We start from the raw sequence: 18,965 nt of genomic DNA, 5'->3' as shown, positions 1-18,965 counted from the left end.
CAAACATAGCGTAGAAAATTGGATGATAAGGCTGTGAAATGTATTTTTGTTGGTTATAGTGTTGAAAGCAAAGGTTACAGGTTGTATCATCCGCAAACAAAACATATTCTGGTTTCACGGGATGTAGTGTTTGTGGAAGATTCTGTTCAGCCCTTGCTGTCATGTACTAGAGACAGTAATGTAAGCTCACACGACATTTATGACACTTTGTTGCCTCTCTTTGAGTGGTGGAAATACGAATGTAAATTCAAATGAGGCAAATATACAGCCTATGGGGGTTTCTGAAAATGTTACAGATCAGCCTATTACTGATGCAGATGTACATGATGTACTTGATGAGGAAAGGGCCGAAAATGAGCAAGCTAGAGGTATGCCAAAATGGTTGGTGCACACTTTGCGTGACAGTAAATTGGATGCACCTTTGTCTAGTCGTACTCGTTCAGGCTCTCGCCATGCATCTTATGCATCAGATTGTTATGCTTTGGCTGTGTCTAGCTTACATGATGTTGAGGAGCCTCTGTCTTTTGATGAAGAACAGAATTCAGAAAATTGGAAGGCTGCCATGCAATCAGAATATGATGCACTTATAGAAAATGACACATGGACTTTATGTGATTTGCCTCCTGGCAAAAAGGCCATTGGTACGAAGTGGGTTTACAAGTTGAAACGCAAGCCGGATGGTGAGATGGATTGCCATAAGGCTCGACTTGTTGCAAAGGGTTATGCACAGCAAAAAGGCATAGATTATGAAGAGACTTTTGCTCCCACTTGTCGTATGACTATTGTGCATTTTCTATATGCATTGGCAGCTCATTTTGGTTGGGATGTACATCAATCAGACATTGTTACTGCTTTCTTGAATGGTGACATATTTGAGGAAGTTTATGTAACGCAACCTCGCGGTTTTGTCAGAAAAGGACAAGAGGACAAAGTGTGCAGATGTAAGAAGGCTTTGTATGGGTTGAAGCAATCTCCTCGTGCTTGGTATGAGAAAGCTGACACTCATTTGTTCAAACGAGGCTTTCATAATAGTCCAAAAGAAAGCACATTGTATGTAAAGCGTGAGGGTGATGTACTTCTCATTGTGGTTCTTTATGTAGATGATTTGCTGATCACTGGACCAAATGAGAGACATATTGCTGAATTTAAGGCTGATTTGAATGCTACTTTCAAGATGAAAGATTTGGGGTTGTTGCATCATTATTTGGGCATACAGTTTAAGCAGTGTGATGGTGGTATTGCATTGTGTCAGAAAAGTTACATAGAGACATTGCTATGTAAGTTTGGACTCGAGGATTGCAAACCTATTTCCACTCCCATGGAAACATGTTTGAAGTTGAGTCTACATGATGTTGGCGATCCTGCTGATGTCACTCTTTACCAAACTGCTGCTGGCTACCTCATTTATGTATGCAACACGAGGCCAAATATTCAGTTTGCAGTCTCACAAGTCAGCAGATTTATGCATAGCCCAGGGTCTAAGCATTGGCAGGCTGTCAAGAGGATTTTCCGCTACCTTAGTGATACTTTACATCTTGGCTTGTTTTATCCCAAGGGGGGATCATTGCCGCTAGACTTACATGCTTTTTTGGACTCAGATTGGGCTGGTTGTTTTGACACGTGAGTGTCCACAAGTGGTTTTTGTTTCATGCTTGGCAGTTCATGTATATCATGGTTGAGCAAGAAGCAACCTACTGTGGCCACTTCGAGTTGTGAGGCTGAGTACAGGGCAGTCTTTGCAGCTACGGTTGAGTGTGTATGGCTCAGACGCCTTATGGCTGATTTGGGTGTTGGACAGGACACTGCCAACAGTATCTACACTGATAGTCAGAGCGCATTGGCACTTGCGAGGAACCTAGTTTTTCATGCTCGCACAAAGTACATTGAGGTGCATTACCACTATGTCAGGGAGAGGCTCTCAGCAGGAGAGATTAGCTTGGCTTATGTGCCAACACAGGACAACCTTGCAGATCTTTTCACAAAGGCATTGTCTCATGAGAAGCTTGAAGCTTTCCACAAAGCTTTGGGCTTACTCCCCTTTGTGGACTAATCATGTCCTCAGGGCATGGCACTTCCCTTTACTCATGTGCCAGCTCTCGTTCACCGCATCACTCCAGGGGGGATTTGTTACCATATACATGTGGTAGTGATGTGTCATGAGTTTGAATGCGTCTAGAGCATTTTTCAGGCCAAAACTTTGTAAATTATCAAATAGATCTTCTACGCGTGGCACGGGAAATCTATTTTTGATAGTAATCTTATTTAGTGCTCTATAGTCGACATACATGTGATATGTGTCGTCTTTCTTTTGCACTAAAAGAAATGGTGAACAAAATGGAGAGGAGCTAGACCTCACCATCCCTTTGTCCACCAATTCATGCACTTGCCTCATGATCTCCTCTTGTTGAGCTTGTGAAACTTGATAAGGAGGCTTGTTAGGTAGTGAGCTTCCTGGTAGGAGCTCAATTGCATGGTCATCATCCCTCATTTTGAGGTAGCTCGCTAGGGATGTCATTAATGAAAACATCTTGGGATCCATTTAGGAAATTAAACAACTCTAATTCCTCTTGATTCCCTTTATTGCAAGGATATGGTGTTCCCCAACTCATTAGCATCTATATACATGCTCTTTTCCCTGTAGGTGAAGTAGATTCTCCTTTCAAGGAAATTCATGTTGGAAGCCATGCAGTTAAACCATGGTGCTCCAACGATTAACATTCTCATGTTTGAGAGGGGAGATGAAGAAATCCTTTTTGTCCACATAGCTTTGGACATGAAGCCTCAATTTTCCAATTAAGGGGGTAATTGAGAGGTCTTGTCCCTTGATAGCTCCATCAGATTTCAATGTATCTCCCATCTTGTGGGCTTGTTGCCTAGCTTGGTGGCCAACTCCGTGGATATGAAGTTGTGAGTTGAAACAGGGTCAAACAAAATAAAGGCATCATGCTCTTGCATCTTTCCCCAAGCATAGGAAAGGAGAAATCCTTGGCAATGAGCATCCTCTTTTGGAGCTTCAAACATAGAGCCTCCAGGAGTCTCATTGCGGGCAATTCTCTTGGGGCAAGGACGATAAACATGGCCTTGCTCCCCACACTTAAAACATTTGTGGTCCTTATGAAAATATTATAGCTCTTTAGGAGAGAGTTTATATTTACCTTTGTAAACTCCCTTCTCCTTGGACCGATTGTTGTTGTCGTTGGAATAGCCTTGGTAAGAATTTTGAGCATTGGTTTTCCCCTTGGCATCAGTTTTGTCTTTATTTTCCATGGGCTTGATATTCTGTCTAGCCCCTTGTTGGAAATTGATGTGTGAAGCAACCATGGTGTGGTGGATTACTTTGGTGATAGAACCAGGCCGTTGAGAGTTGACATACTCGGCCATCTGTTTGGGTAAGCCCGCACATAATTGTTGCTTTTGCTCGGCAAAGTCTATCTTTTGAAAGATAGTAGCCTTGAGATGTAAATCCCAAAACTTGTCCACATATTTGTGGATAGACTCATGAGAGAGAAGCTTTACACTTCACCATTTGGTAAGCACTTTGTCCTTTGCATCACTTCAAGGAATTGCTTCATGATGGAAACTTGTAGAGTTTTCCATGTCTTTGGGGCTTCTCCGTTGCCACGAAGGCTAGCCCACCATTGATGAGCCAATTTTTGGAAATATATAGCTACATGGCATAGCTCGGAGGACTTCGTGAAGACCTTGTCTCCAAAGGCCGCATCAAATTGTTGGATGAAGGCCAATACTTTGTCAGTAGCACCAAAGGTGCCATCATAGGTGAGAAAAGAGATACTCTTTCCTCCCTCTTCGAACTTCTTGAGCTTTTGGGACCTTCGCCATGCAGAGTAAGCTTTGCGATGTCCTCCCTGTTGTATCCTCTAGGATAATAGACATAGCTTTCATCGGTAGAGGAGGAAGGTTAAGAAGAAGGAGAAGAGGGTGACCTCTTTCTTGCCCTTTTCTTCCTTGGTTTCCTCTCTTCCCTTTTGGAGTGACGAGGAGAAGGACTATGGGTTAATCGTTTCCTCTTGGGAGGAGTTGGCGATCGTTAAGTCCGCCTTCTTCGTGGAGCCACATCTTCGGAGGAATTTAGGGATTCATTACTTTATTTGATCTTTGGATTCCTCCTCTCGTATGGGAAAGAGTCTTCTTTTGGGGGTCTCATCAAGAGGCCTCCTAAGCTCTCTCTCCACTTGGAGAGGAAAGGAAAACCCATAAGCATGAAGTTGTTGAGTAATTTTGGCTTGCAAAGCGGGGTTGCCCATAGCTTGTTGCAACCTAGTGACAAGATAATTAACAAACGTGGGGGCATCATCATTAGCACCTTCATGTGCAAAATCAAAGTTATCAATGTTCATTCTACTCTCTTGGCTATTGTCAGCCATGATAATTAAACTTATGTGTTTACTTAGTGTATGCTTTGGCAATTCAAAACCTTAGTTGCTACTCCTCTTAGCTTTCGAAAATAGGCACTTAAGTATCTACACCCACAGCTCATACTGCAACCCTATTGGACCTCTCCAGGCTTAGCCAATGGAATTTCAAGAGCATAAGTGATAGCCTTCTAGCATGTGTCCCCCTTTCCCCTTTTGTGAGAGCTTTAAGTAATTAATTAATGCAACTAAACTCTCATTGGACCCCTTTGTCTCCTAGCCAATAGGAATCAGGAAAGCCATTGGGCCGCTGAATGCTCATTGGACCCCTTGGGAGACTGTCCAATAGTCTTCTAGAGAGTTTAATTCTTATCGGTTCTTTTAAAAGTGTTTTTAAATTAATTAGACTAGATTTACTTTAGCCTAATTCTCATTGGTCCACCTCCATGGCCATCCAATAGGATTTGAGTACACCTTGTGGGCATCTAGGCTAGGGAGCTGACATGTGTCCCTCTTTTCCCTTGTGTAAAGGAAGCTTGTGAGTGTGTGTGTGTGTGTGTATGTGTGTGCGTGTGCGTGTTTCTCTCTCATCCCCTACTTGCAAGGCTCTCTCCCTCCTATGTAGGGACTATGAAGACTTTTTGGCGCACACACTAAGCATCCAATTTTCCTAGTGATTGACCTTTGGACACAACCTTTGAATTTTGGAACCGAAGCATTTTGGAAGTCTTAATGGGCTGAACCTTAGGGTCTTTTAAGCCCATTTTTGCACCTTGCTCTTTTGCAGATGGCCCCCCCTTTGGATCCCTATTTTCCCTCCTTTGGATCCCTACTGTGGCCGGTCTGCCATGTAATGGAAATGGCCTATGAACTTTGAGAGTAGTGGAATAAAGAAATTGGATGAAGCACTTTTGTGAGATTACTTTTGTGAGCATAGCGGGTGAACTTAATTGATGGTAGCAACATAAACATGGTACTTAGTTAACTTGGCATGAACAATACTTTTGCAAGAGAGAGAGTTTAGAGAACATGACAACAATTGAGGACCGGATTCATACGGAGCCGGTCCCCCCTCCAATAGGCATTTGTATTATAGTTTCTCCCATCAAGAGAGACTTGGTATAATACAATCTTTGTGTTCCTTGTGACCTTGGTGATGCAATGAAGATGGAAAGCTTCATGCAACACAAGCATAACATAAACTTTGTAGAAAGCATTAACTATCCCAAGCCTCAGTCCCAAGGTCTCAAACACCTTCGAAGGTGGAGAGAGCTAGCGGGGAATGAGGATAGGGAAGAGGAAGAAGAAACATTCCATAGGAAAGAAATAGTTCCTCACTTATCATCACTCTTCTTGCTAGCATACGTAATAGCATAGTAATGAAGATGGAGAAGATGGCAAGCTTAAGCATTGAAGCATGGCTCTTGGTTGGTTTTGCATTCCATAGCCAAGAGTGTTGGTGTAGGCTCTTACTTCTCAAAAGCTTGGAGAAGGAGTTGGAGTTCCTCAACTTTCACCAAGTGAGAATGAATCCACAAAATGAGTGTGTGTGTGTGTGTGTGTGTGTGTGTGTGTGTGTGTATCCCCCTAGCACCCCCCTTGATTGCTTGGGGCGTGTTGTAACTTTTCCACACGCTGCAAGCTCATTGGACCCCTCTCCCTCTAGCCAATCACATGCTGCATGCATTCAAGTACATGGGTAGTCTTTTGAGAAGTGTCCTCCTTACCCCTTAGAGAGAGAGAGAGAGAGAGAGAGAGAGAGAGAGAGAGAGAGAGAGAGAGCTTGATTATATCTAGATATTTGTTGGATGGAACTAGAAGCTCATTGGACCCCTCTTTAGCCCAACCAATAGCATTCAAGCACACCATGTGGTTAAGCATTGGGAGAGTCTGACATGCGTCCCCTATGCCCTTTGGGTGAGTGGAAAGTTAAGTCAAAGATTCCCCTAACTTTGGGACTTTCATGCATAGGAAGCTTCTTAAGCATCTTCCTCATTAAGTTTGTAGGGTCTCTTTTTGACGCAAGCACCTTACCCCCCATGTATGGGAAGCTTCTCAAGCACCTTCCTCATTAAGTTTGTAGGGTCTCTTTTTGACTCAAGCACCTTACCCCCCATGTATGGGAAGCTTCTCAAGCACCTTCCTCATTAAGTTTGTAGGGTCTCTTTTTGACTCAAGCACCTTACCCCCCATTAAGTATGACAAGCACCTCAAGTACCTTAGTCATCACGCATGACAAGCACCTCAAGCACCTTAGTCATCAAGCACGTCAAGCTTAGGTCGGGTTCCCACCTCAAGCTCGTCCTTTGCCTAAGGTCAAAGGACTTTTAACACTAACCATTGGAGGTCTTTAATGAAGCTAACCCTTAGGTCTTTTAAGCTCCATTAGATGCACATTGCTCTTTGATAGACTACCTCCGTTTGGACCCTTATTGAGATGTAACCATCTCTCCTCTTGATCCCCTGCTGAGGTAAGTCTAGAAGCACTTATTGCACATTGCTCTTTGATAGACCATCTCCTTTTGGACCCCTATTGAGATGCAACCATCTCTCCTTTTGGTCCAGTGTTGAGATAGGTCTAGAACACATATCTCTATTCTAACTCTTGTTCCCGTTTACTCTCCCACATTAAATGATCAGTTGAATATGAGAAAATCATTTGGTAAAGTTAGATAGTATATTTTATGACATGCCAGCTTAACCAATATTCTAGCTTTTTCTCCCATGGAAGTTTCCCATATTAAATGATCAATTTAACATGAGAAAATCATTTAGGAGAATTAGATATTAGTTATTATGACACCCCCCCTCCTCCTTTGTAGGCATGAGTTTTGACTTTCAAGGCCCCAAGCACCTTGGCCCCCTACATGCTTAAGCACCTCAAGCACCTTAGCCATCAAGCATGGGATTAGCAAGTGCATGGCCCCTCTCTCTCTCTCTCTCTCTCTCTCTCTCTCTCTCTCTCTCTCTCTCTCATGCCCCTAGCCTCTCCTTGTAGTATTGGATTTGACCTTTCAAGCACATGCCTAGCTTAAACATGCACCTTAGCTATCAAGCATCTTATGCACTTTAATCATCAAGCACCTCAAGCATAGGCCTAGCTTACCCTAAGATCTAAGGACTTTTAACACTAACCTTTGGAGGTCTTTAATGAAGCTAACCCTAAGGTCTTCAAGCTCCATTAGCTAGCATTGCTCTTTGACATACCATCACCCATTTGGACCCATTGACTTTGGTCCCGTGTTAAGATAGATCCATAAGCACATGTCTATATTCTAACTCTTGTTCCATCATTTGGGTTAGTTAGATATTAGATTTTATGACATGGCATGTAACCAACAAAACTTTCAAAATGTTTTTTATAAAGTTTGATTGATGTGATGAGTGTTTTCATTCCTTAGCTTAACATTAACTTCTTCTTTTCCCTCTTGTAGATTGGTAGGTTGGTACCTTCACCTACAACGTTTCCTTGCCGCTTATAACAAGCTTTATCCAACAATATTAGCACACCACAAAATCAAAGCCTCTCGATATATGTGGTAAGCAATCCTCTTCTCCCTTTTGTATGCAAACCCGCTTTCAACACTGAAAGCCCCAACCTGGCTCCTAACACTAGAAGTCCCCCTCACTATAGGAAAGAAGGGTGCATCTTTTTGTGATAAATTTAACACGGGAGAATAGTGCTACTGCTACCTCCCTCCACACGTTCGCCGATCGTTTGTGCGATGTGTTCGATTTATGATCACTTCTAGTTTAGAATGTACACGAGTGTGCCTTGCATTAATGTCTTTTGATTGAAATGTTTACACGGAGCAGCTTCTGACACTTTTCTACTACTTGTGTGTGAGAGGAGAAATGAGCAAGCAGACAAAGATACCATCCTATAGCTAGCACTATTTTAACCTGCTACTATCAGTCGATATTTGATAACTAAGTACACCATCTCCTTCTCTTTACTCATCTTGCAAATCTTCCATTACTAAAGTTCTATGTGTTACCACTGTTACATGTAACTCTTACCTTGAAACAACAACTTGATACAGTTATGCATAATTACAATATATTGCCTTGATGAGTTTGTCGGGTTACATTTGTTCGGGACAATTGACTCTAGTAAAATAGACATCATAGCGAAGATAAAGCAGCAACAATGCAAGTCCTCACACACAAAGAAGTGTTTATTTCTTGAAACGTGGCAATTGAGATATAGTAATCTAATTTTAGCTTATGCTTCTTGTGACATCCCCCCCCCCCCCCCCCCCTTCTCATTTCCCCTCTCAATGCCTTTCAAATCAACTCAACACAACTACAATTAACGAAGCATTCTAGGCGAGTTTGGGGGAAGACTCCTGTGAAGTTTGGCGAGGCCAATGACGTGTGCGAACGCTTGGATAAAACTGTTACAGATATACATTTTACAGTTTAGCTCACCCGGCTGGAAGTGAGGATTGGCGATGGAGAGCCGCTCGCTGGCAGCAGCGGGGGTCTCGACCTCTTCGGCTTCCGTTTGCCCACGCAGCGCAACCTCCACTTCCTCCTCTACCTCCTCCTTCCGCACAATTCTCTCCGTGACGAGAAAGAACTCCTTGCAGCTTCTCCGTGTACCTCCAGCCAGCACTCGCTCCTTGTCTTCCATCAGCAGCCATTTTCTGCAGGTAACTCTCATTTCTTATTTATCTGTGTAGCTAGCTCAAGCAAATTATTGAAGAGGAAGGCTTCATCCCTGTGAATCAACCTATAGGTGAGGCTGGCTTAAAGCGTGTATTTGTTTCCATTTCAATGTCCTTGCACTCACTGTCACATTTGCTACTTCAGCTAATAATGTGTATTTTTTGCTGCCAATGGCCATTGCAATGTCCTTAAGCTCACTGTCACATTTGCTACATGCCTACGATGCTATCTTAATATGGCATTGACCTAATTCTTACTTCATGATTATTTCAGCAACCTTTATGGGGCCATGAGATTGCGTTTTGAGGATACCAAATGTTGTTGAGAGGGCTTGCAAGCATTGTCCTGGAGTTTATGTCCATGTCTTCAATTGCGTGGCTGTTATTCACTAACTAGCACATTTCTCATTAAGCTGTCTATGTTTTTCCTTAGCCTCAATGTCTGATCTCTATTTTACCTTCCAATTTCATTGAAGACCAATGCGCATAGAATCTGCCTGTCACTTTTAACACGTTCATGCATTGGTAATCATTCAAATCATCGCTCTATTGATCTTTCTCGCATTTACTCCCACATTGAATATAATATTTGAAAGTGGGCTCTAATTTTTTAAACACAGTCCAATACACCCTTTCGATCCGCATCAGAAAATTCAACTTTTGGAAGATGCTCGGAAAGAACATATTTCCGCGTTCTCACAGTCAGAGCTGCCATGTTTGATCAGCTAACAAACAGCCTTGAAGAAGCATGGACCAAGTTGAGAAAAGAAGGTAAATAAAGCTAATTTTTTAATTTTCTTGGCCAGCTCTGGTTCTCATGTTTCTGCCATGCAGATGTGTTGACAAGGGAAAATATAAAGGAACCTATGCGTGACATCAGACGAGCCCTTCTTGAAGCAGATGTAGGAACCTGTTTCTGCTTCTTTGGCCCTTTCAATATTTTGAGTGTACTTTTCTCATGTTGTTGATGACTTTATATGCAGGTAAGTCTTCCTGTTGTTCGCAGCTTTGTCAAAAATGTAACGGAGAAAGCTATTGGTAGTGGTGTTATAAAAGGAGTAAGGCCTGACCAGCAGCTAGTTAAGGTGTAGTTTAAAGTACCTACCCCAAGCTTTGCATTGTCTGCTGGCACAAGATCTACGATTAAAGCTCTCAAATTGATTGCATTTTCACAGGTCGTGAATGACGAGCTTGTGAAATTAATGGGAGGAGAAGCTGCAGAGATTGACTATGCAAAAACTAAGCCAACAGTCATTCTTATGGCAGGGCTTCAAGGAGTCGGAAAGACGACTGCTTGTGGAAAGTTGGCTCTGTACCTGAAGAAAAAGGTATGGGAGTCAACTTGGCATAAGCCTTCTTTTGCAACGTGGCTTTATATGATCTCTTGACTTGGCAACGTGCTCAGGGAAAAAAGTGTATGATGGTGGCAACAGATATTTACAGACCAGCTGCTATCGATCAACTTGTTACTCTTGGCAAGCAGGTTGCAAAAAGGGACTTTTCTTTTAATTTGGGTGGTGTCCCATCTTCTGTGTATATAACACGACCCTTCATTGGGGTAGGTGGATGTTCCTGTGTTCGAAGCAGGAAACCAGATCAAACCAGCTGAAATTGCGAAGCTCGGTCTAGCAGAGGCCAGAAAGAAGTCGGTAGATGTTGTGATTGTCGATACAGCAGGAAGACTACAGGTTTGTTTTCCTTGGTTTTTGTTGAGGTCCCTTTTTCCCTCCCAAAGGCATTTTCTGAAGATCAGCTAAACAACCTGAAATGGCTCCAGAAAACACTTTATAAAAGGAGTGCAAAGACAAGCAGCAGTCCGCAAAACAAAGTGTTACTGCAACACCAGAGTAACTGGGGAATTTACCTCAACTCTTGCATAACATCAGACACAACGGGGCCTTGCTAATTTAGCGGCTGAACATCCACTGAACATCGCCACAAAAACGACATTCTTCCAAACCAAGCTTTTTAATCCAAATACTTATAACCACTCTCCGCCTCTAGGTTTCTCATTTATGCATATTTCTCATTGTATTCTGACTCCCAACAGTCCTCTACTCTTGAAAATTTCATTAATTGACTAGATTGGTATGGAGCACGAACTAGTGTATAAGTTGGAAAGTCTACACAATGAAAGGAATGAAGAATGATCATGCGAGACATCTACTTCTCTCTATATACTAAACGACGGTGAGCCGCCAAAAACGGTTGGGAGCTAACCGTCTGCCACCTATCCCTCCCTCTCTCTCCCTCCCTCCTCGAGTCTGGAGGACGGGTCACTCTTGTTTATAGAAACTATAGTGACCCTTGACCTCCCTCCCGCTGAACTTTGTGTTGATGTATGCTCATGTGTGTGTGCGTGTGGTGTGTGTTGTGTTGGGGAGCATATGTTAGTACCTAGTTCTACACCCACTATTGGGCACTGACGACGTTAGTGGGGATGTCGTGGTATTTAGTCAATACTATGCATGATGGAGCTGATGGTTATATCGTCTTGTGGGTGACTACCATGGGTCTATACCTTGCACTTTCCTTCAAGGGTGAATCTGGGCTTATCCTGGATTCATCTAGGTATATACTATAGTGACCCTTGACCTCCCTCCCCCCACCTCTCTCTCTCACCTTCCCTCTTGGAAGTAAGGTTCATTCACCCTTCAACTTGTACTCACTTAGGTTTTATTGGTTTATAAACTAAGTGGGTGCTCTATACTTTTAGCAATCCAAAATGCTGCTATAGCCTATAATTTTGCATAGGCCTACTTAGCAATAATGAAAAAGAATGAACATCCCTTGGACTGCCAGTCCCAGAGTCTGTTACGGGGTTAGCAAAAGTGATATGCTGTGCATTGACTTTCTATGCAGATTCTATCCTCTCTCTAAAGAATGCTGATTTTCTCTCTACACTTGGTCTCTCTATAAACTGTTTTCTCTTTTTAATTCCCTGTCCTGGCAGGTTTTCTCTCTGGAAACTGCTGATTCTCTCTTTAAAAGTATTGAGAGAAAATAAACCCCCCCCCCCCCCCCCCCCCCCCCCTCTCTCTCTCTCTCTCATGAGCCGACGCACACAAGAGCCTCGAGAGTGGGCAACATAAAGAAAAATGGAAGCAGTGGGGAAACCTCAAAAGAAAGGGCACTCATCCTCCGTTTTCCCTCCATGGAAGTGAAGAAGTCCTTCTTGAAGAAAAGGCCAACTCTTAAAGAGACGGGCATATTTCTCGGGGATGATCTTACCCTCTCGCAGATCGCTCATATGCAGGAAGTAATGCCGGAGATTAGAGCGGCAAGGAGAAAAGTCAAGACAGCTTACAGACAGGAGACACGCTCAGAGCACAAAGGACGGGGCTCGGGGGGAGTGACAGTGTTATTTAGAGAGGATTTGCAGCCATTGATACATATAGCCCGCAAGGATGAGCAGGCTAGGTACATGTGGGTGAGATTGAAAGCAGAGACAGGTAGATATCTCTACATTGCTATTTGCTACTTTCCCCCGAGTACGTCGGTCTATGTATCACCCAGAGGACAGTCCCCCTTTTCTATTTTGGATGATGACATATGTGAGTTCTCTAGAGATGGTGACATTATCATTCTAGGGGACTTCAATGCTAGGACTGCCCATCACCAGACAGTGTTTTATGATGCTTTAGAGGAGATGCTGAGAGAGCTAGATGTTGTAGAGACAGGCCTGTCCAGACTGTCACACGATGCGGAATATACCGAGTATGGACGACACCTGATAGACATGGGCACCGCACATGGACTGGCCATCTTGAATGGCCTACAGAGGTTTCCTGCTTCGGGAGGCTTCACATGCTTCCCACACAGACATGGAGCGAGCACAGTGGACTATGTCATGGCACAACCAAGCCTTATCTCTAGTATCCAGGACCTCACGGTTGGACCCAGACCTGTTGGTGTGGCAGTGGATCATGCTCTTGTATCGCTGACCATTTCTTTTCCGTTTAGTGTAGCACACAGGCTACGGGCAACAGCCCCTACTCGCTACACCTTCACGCAGGAGACGGACTCTGTATACATAGATGGGATCTACAGATGCCTGTGCACAGAGGAGCCAGGGCGTCCTCTGGAGGAGCTTACTATTATACTGACACAGACACTACACGATGCAACAGAGCAGAGGCATACCCACATACCCAGCCTGAGCAGAGACGCCGTTCAGGGAACATGCCCCTGAACAGCTGGTATGATGAGGAATGCCGGGACACTAGAGCTAGACTTCAGAGGGAGGTGCTTTTGGGGAACATCACTCATAGGCAGTCACAGATTGACTTCCGACGCCTAGTGCGACAGAAGAAGAAGGCATTTTTGGCTCGCCTAGAGCAGGATCTATACCAGCTATTCTTGAGTCACGACTCACGTGAGGCCTGGAGGCTCTTTCATGAGCACCCCCCCCCCCCCCGCCATCACTTCTACAAAGGCCTAGGGCCATTATGCATCATCTTTGTACACAGTTCCTGAGCAACCCCCCCTTCCCGACCCCCCCGATCCATGCCCGCACACATGTGTTTTTTTCACCGCTGAGATGGTGAGGAAGGCCATTGACAGGATGAAGACTGGGAGAGCATATGATCATGATGGCTTAGTAGCTGAGCATTTCATGCATGCCAGAGACTTACTAGCAGAGCTTCTAGCAGTTATGTTTAACCGTGCCATGTGTGAGGGCTTGCCTGATACCTGGAGCCTATTTACCTATCTTCAAGTCGGGAGACCCTATGGAGCCTGGGAACTATCGCACTATCATGATTGGACACACATTGGCACGGTTGTACGCATCTATTCTTGAGCAGCAGCTGAGTAGATGGGCAGAGAGAGGGGATGCGCGCAGCCGGGTAGGTAGGTTTCAGGAGTGGTTTTTCTACTCTTGACCATATCTTGACACTCAGAGCCATCATTGAGGAAGGCAGATCGCGTGGGAGACGAATCTATTGCAGCTTTGTGGATTTCCATAAAGGTTTTATTACAGTGCCCAGAGCGAGATTGATGCGCAGATTACAACAGATGGGAGTACCCACAGAGCTCATTGGGGGGTCATGGCATTATACAGGTCAGTAGTGGGGCATGTAGGCACCCCAGAGGGTCTATCCACACCGGTTTACTCCACTATTGGGGTGAAGCAGGGCTGCCCGCTCTCTCCTACTCTATTTGGTATCTATGTAGATGAGTTTTTTGACTACATTGAGAGAGATGGTGATAGAGGTGCACAGCTAGCGGGGACATGGATTTCACTACTGTTATATGCTGATGATATTGTTTTGGTTTATGACTCTCCGGAGGGGATGCAACGCCACCTGGATGCTTTGCGTAGGTTTGCCCAAGAAAGTGGTTTGTCCGTCAACCTTGGTAAAACCAAGGTCATGGTATTTAATACCACCCCACAGTGGATCAGGAGGTGAGCGCCCGCCTTCACATACGGTTAGGAGAAGGTGGAGTATACAGATGCTTACACTTACCTTGGAGTGGTTTTTAGTGGGCCAGCATTTTCATTGAGGAGGGCAGCAGAGGTTAGATTGACCAGAGCCCATTGGGTAAATTGGAAAGAATGTGTTCACAGGTTCAGTTTCAGGAGCCTGGGACGAAGCTCTGGCTCTTTGACACTTTGGTGGCTTCTGTATTGCTCTATGGAGCTAAGATTACATTGGGTAAATTGGAAAGAATGTGTTCACAGGTTCAGTTTCAGGAGCCTGGGACGAAGCTCTGGCTCTTTGACACTTTGGTGGCTTCTGTATTGCTCTATGGAGCTAAGATTTGGGGACCTTCACTGGACCATCACGGGAGGACAGGCCGCAGTGATGGATGGGGGGAAATGGAGAAACCTCTGGTCTCTATGATCTCGCGGCTCATTAGGGCCAAGACTTCAGTACCACGTGCTATTATACGAGCAGAGCTAGCTGACTCCCCACTGGTGGTTGAGGCCCTCACCAGATCTGTCTCCTTCATACACCGCATATGGGAACTTCCCAGAGACAGATATGCACGCCTTGCACTTGAGTCCTCTCGACAGTTAGCCGTGCAGGGAGATACAGCATGCTGGTATGGGGAGATGACGTCATGGTTTCAAGCGCATGGGTTCAACATAGATAGATTGCCTCCTTTCCAGTACTCACTAGATGCGCCCTCTCTGACTCTTACACAGTCCGAGATCACCAGGCTCTCGCCAAGACTTGACTCAGCTAGATACCAAGAGGACATGGATACAGCCGGTACAGGAGCTAGGTACGAAGATGGCTTTCTACAGAGAGCATCTCCTCCAGCTTACGGAGGATGGTTTTGTGACGAGGCCCAGATACATGGACACTCACTTGTCTCATGGGATACGATGTGCTATTGGCCAGATACACACATCTTCACACCAGCTGCGGATCAAGACTGGGTGTCACGTGCCACATCCCAACTCTATGTGTCCGTGGACAAGCTACACCATAGGAGGGTTCCCGTCAGCCAAGTCAAGTCTAGATTAGCAGTGATCTGGCACTTTTGTGAGTCTTCGTAGACCGTGCATGTCCAGTCACTTAGCATAGATGCATATCCTCCGGTTGCACACAGCATGATCATCGGAATTCCCATCAGAATCCATTCGCATCAGTTAGGGGAATTTTCGAGTGCATTTAGCCTATTTTCCTATTATTGGGATTTTCACTTATTATTTTTAAGTGACTTTCCAACAAAAGTAGGTAGGGCAATTTTGCTAAGTTTCTATATAAGCAAACCCAAGTTAGCACTCAATGGCAGAAGAGGCAGTAGGAGCACATGCTCAACAGGCACCTTCTCAGCAGAACCCCCGCAGTACCCCAGCGTTTTGGAGTTCCTTCATCGCCGGGCATCTTCAGCACTTGGCGTTTTTCCCTTGATCGCCAACATCTACAGTTCCCTAGCGTTTGCAGATTCCATCTGTCGCTAGCCCCACCAACAGCCTGGCGTTTTCCATTGCATCATCGCCAACTTGTTCTCAGCCCTAGCGTTAGTAAAAACAGCCAGCGTTTTTTATTTTCAGCATTAACACAGCAGAACAACGCAGTTTTTCAGCAGATCAGCAATAGCAGATTCCCCCAGATTGGTTGCCGATTGATCCCCCAATTTCAGCCATAAAACGCAGCCAAAACAGTCATTTTCAGCCACCGAAACAGTCCCCTAATTTCAGCAGTTAAAAGATCCCAGATTTCAGCCATCAAGTTGTCGTCGTCATCACCACCGTCGTCGTCATCGGCATAGTCCCATTGCATCAGTCCATTGCATTTGCATTGTACGCATTTGTGCAATCAAGTAGACCACTCTCGCCGACGAGAGTGGGGCCTTCGGAGGAGGGTTTTACAACCTCTCGGGTGTCGTATCTCTTCTCTCTCCTTTTCTCAGTCTCATTCACTTGCACGCACAATCCACTCACTTTGTTCGTGACCACAGCACTCTACAAGACGGAAAGCTCTCTCTTTCCCTAAAGAACTAAAAGGAACCTTGAGCAATAAAGATTATTAATCTTGAGAAAATACAACATTCATTCCGCTGCACCTAACATTGGTATCAGAGCTTTGGAAGTGTTCTGCATTACTCAAGGAAAGAACCACAAGAATTTTTTTTGCTTGTTGCGGTCGCATGAATCGAAGTTTACTTGGGCGTGGTGATTCGTAATCGTGTTTTGTTGAAGAGTGACAGGAATCCCAAGAAAGAACGGCTTGTCCAGCCTCCCCTTGTGTCTCTTTTCACTCATTGAGAGCGGACCGTGCACTTAGCGGCCAGCCAATCGACGTGAGGTGGGAAAAAGCAACCTTGGTGTGAGTGCAAGGCCGATAAGGGGTGCGCCCGTAGAAAAGGGTAGAACTCGGGTGAAGAGAAGATCCTTCTCAACGAGGATTGTCACGAATCAAGGACCTCAAGAACCTCAAGACCCTCAAGAACCCAAGTTCCTCGTGAACTTAAGAACCCAAGACCCCCAAGATCCCACAAGAACCCACAAGAACCCACGATTGCAGAATGGTCATCACTCGAAGCGGAATGGATACTTCGCTTGGAGGTGATGAGCATGAGAGAGGCGAAGAAGAATTCTCCTCACCAAGAGGTTTTTCCGACCCTTCCCCATCTACGACAAAGATTGCACTAACTCCTATGGAGGAGTTAGACCTAGAAAGAGAAGCAGAAAGAAAAGCCTACGAAGAAGACATGGCAGCCATAGAGCGCCAGTACCAAGAAAGAATGGCAGCCATAGCGCGTGAGAGCGAGCAAGCACGCTTGGAAGCCAAAGCAAGAGAAGCAGAGTTTGATCGAGAGAACAAAGAAATGCAAGCCAAGTTTGATCGCGAGAACAAAGAAATAAGGCAAGAGATGTTGCGACTCTTTTCTCGAATACAGGCACAGATTCAACAGGATAGGGAAAAGGAGACTCTCTCAGTCTCTTCTTCTCCCAAGCATGACACACAGGATTTGCATGATTGTGTGAAGCATGATGATGATTTGATTGACAATGACTTGCATGATGATTTGAATGACAATGATAAGCATGATGATTTGGATGCCAATGATTTGCATAATGATTTGGATGACAATGACAAGCATGATGATTTGCATGATGATCAAGATGTGATTTCTTACGAGCATGATGATTTGCACGAAGAAGATGTGATTGTTCACAAGGATGATGTGTTAGTTGATGCTTTTTCTAGCGAAGCTAACCTCGTTGTAGATTCGATCAATCACCAAGAATCGATCTTGGCTTTCGAGTCGAGGTCCACAGATCCCCCACAAGACGATTCGATAGATCCCGAAGAAGCGATCTTGGCTCTCGAGCCTTGGTCCAAAGAACCATCATAGGAAGTATTATGTGTTCGCATGATTGATATGCACGCATTGTTCGAGTGTTTCATTCGTGACAGTTTTCTGTATTTTAGTTAGCATCGTTATGTGATCCCTTTTACTAGGCATGACATATTGTATGTTGAGCACGTTTCTCTCATGGATGAGCACGAATGTATGCTGATTGTTCATGAAAAGTTGAAAAGTTTATATGTCAGGAAGTCGCATTGCATGTCTCTTCCTTGGCATGACACAGTTTCCGAAAGAGCACATGATTGTATGAGCACCAAGCATGGGCATTTCCATTGTGATTTGCCACAATTGATTGATTTCGATCAAAAAGAAAAGATTCGACCGCATTGTTTGCATGTGTTTGATGAACGGGTTGTCACTCCGTCTATTTGTTCATCTACATTGCATACACAATCTTTAGAGAAGACAAGTTTTTTTTCCTTCACTTTACATGGAATAGGTATGTTCATGGTTTTGTGTTGGAGATGGTTTCAAGAATTTTCAGCCATGGAGATTCTTGAAGACGAAAGAAGCAGGACTCTAGACGAAGTTGAAGCAAGAAAGGAGATTCAGAAGACTTTGTGTCGCTTTCGGCGCGGCCCAAAGAAGCAAGCGTTGCAGACCTTTATGAAGTTCAAGTACTGCACGACCCACACATCAGAGTGGGCCGGCGAAGAGTCCCTTCCAGGATTCCGGATGCTGTTGGCGATCTCCCTCGACGCCATACAGTTCGGTATCAGTACCTCACTTTGAAAAGGAGGGGATGTCACGTGCCACACCCCAACCCTATGTGTCCGTGGACAAGCTACACCATAGCAGGGTTCCCGTTAGCCAAGTCAAGTCTAGATTAGCAGTGATCTGGCACTTTTGTGAGTCTATTCGTAGACCGTGCATGTCCAGTCACTTAGCATAGATGCATATCCTTCGGTTGCACACAGCATGATCATCGGAATTCCCATCAGAATCCATTCGCATCAGTTAGGGGAATTTTCGAGTGCATTTAGTCTATTTTCCTATTATTGGGATTTTCACTTATTATTTTTAAGTGACTTTCCAACAAAAGTAGGTAGGGCAATTTTGCTAAGTTTCTATATAAGCAAACCCAAGTTAG

General features: G+C 44.5%; 2 protein-coding genes across 2 annotated transcripts in view; both read left to right on the top strand.

The window, feature by feature from the left end:
* Positions 1–8,771: 8,771 nt before the first annotated feature.
* Positions 8,772–18,965, top strand: part of CPSRP54 (chloroplast signal recognition particle 54 kDa subunit) — a 56,685-nt gene continuing 46,491 nt past the window's right edge. Inside the window, exons 1-7 of the mRNA XM_086484893.1 lie at positions 8,772–9,028; positions 9,664–9,814; positions 9,878–9,945; positions 10,027–10,128; positions 10,219–10,371; positions 10,449–10,526; positions 10,606–10,731. Of these exons, the coding sequence (XP_086341019.1) occupies positions 8,828–9,028; positions 9,664–9,814; positions 9,878–9,945; positions 10,027–10,128; positions 10,219–10,371; positions 10,449–10,526; positions 10,606–10,731 (879 nt within the window). The 5' untranslated portion in view covers positions 8,772–8,827. The remainder of the gene's footprint in view (positions 9,029–9,663; positions 9,815–9,877; positions 9,946–10,026; positions 10,129–10,218; positions 10,372–10,448; positions 10,527–10,605; positions 10,732–18,965) is intronic.
* On the top strand, positions 12,169–13,235 carry LOC147438936 (uncharacterized). The gene has a single exon (XM_086484496.1). The coding sequence runs from the start codon at positions 12,198–12,200 to the stop codon at positions 13,233–13,235; it is 1,038 nt and encodes a 345-aa protein (XP_086340622.1). The 5' UTR covers positions 12,169–12,197.

The sequence above is a fragment of the Adiantum capillus-veneris genome, chromosome 16 (assembly GCF_014529385.1).
Source record: "Adiantum capillus-veneris isolate H3 chromosome 16, ASM1452938v2, whole genome shotgun sequence".
NCBI classification, from domain to species: domain Eukaryota; kingdom Viridiplantae; phylum Streptophyta; class Polypodiopsida; order Polypodiales; family Pteridaceae; genus Adiantum; species Adiantum capillus-veneris.
The sequence above is the reverse complement of the archived record's forward strand: the minus strand, read 5'-3'. Positions and strand labels throughout refer to the sequence as shown.

Coding starts and splice junctions, on each gene's coding strand:
- LOC147438936 (XM_086484496.1), top strand. CDS start 12,198: ATGGAAGTGAAGAAGTCCTTCTTGAAGAAAAGGCCAACTCTTAAAGAG.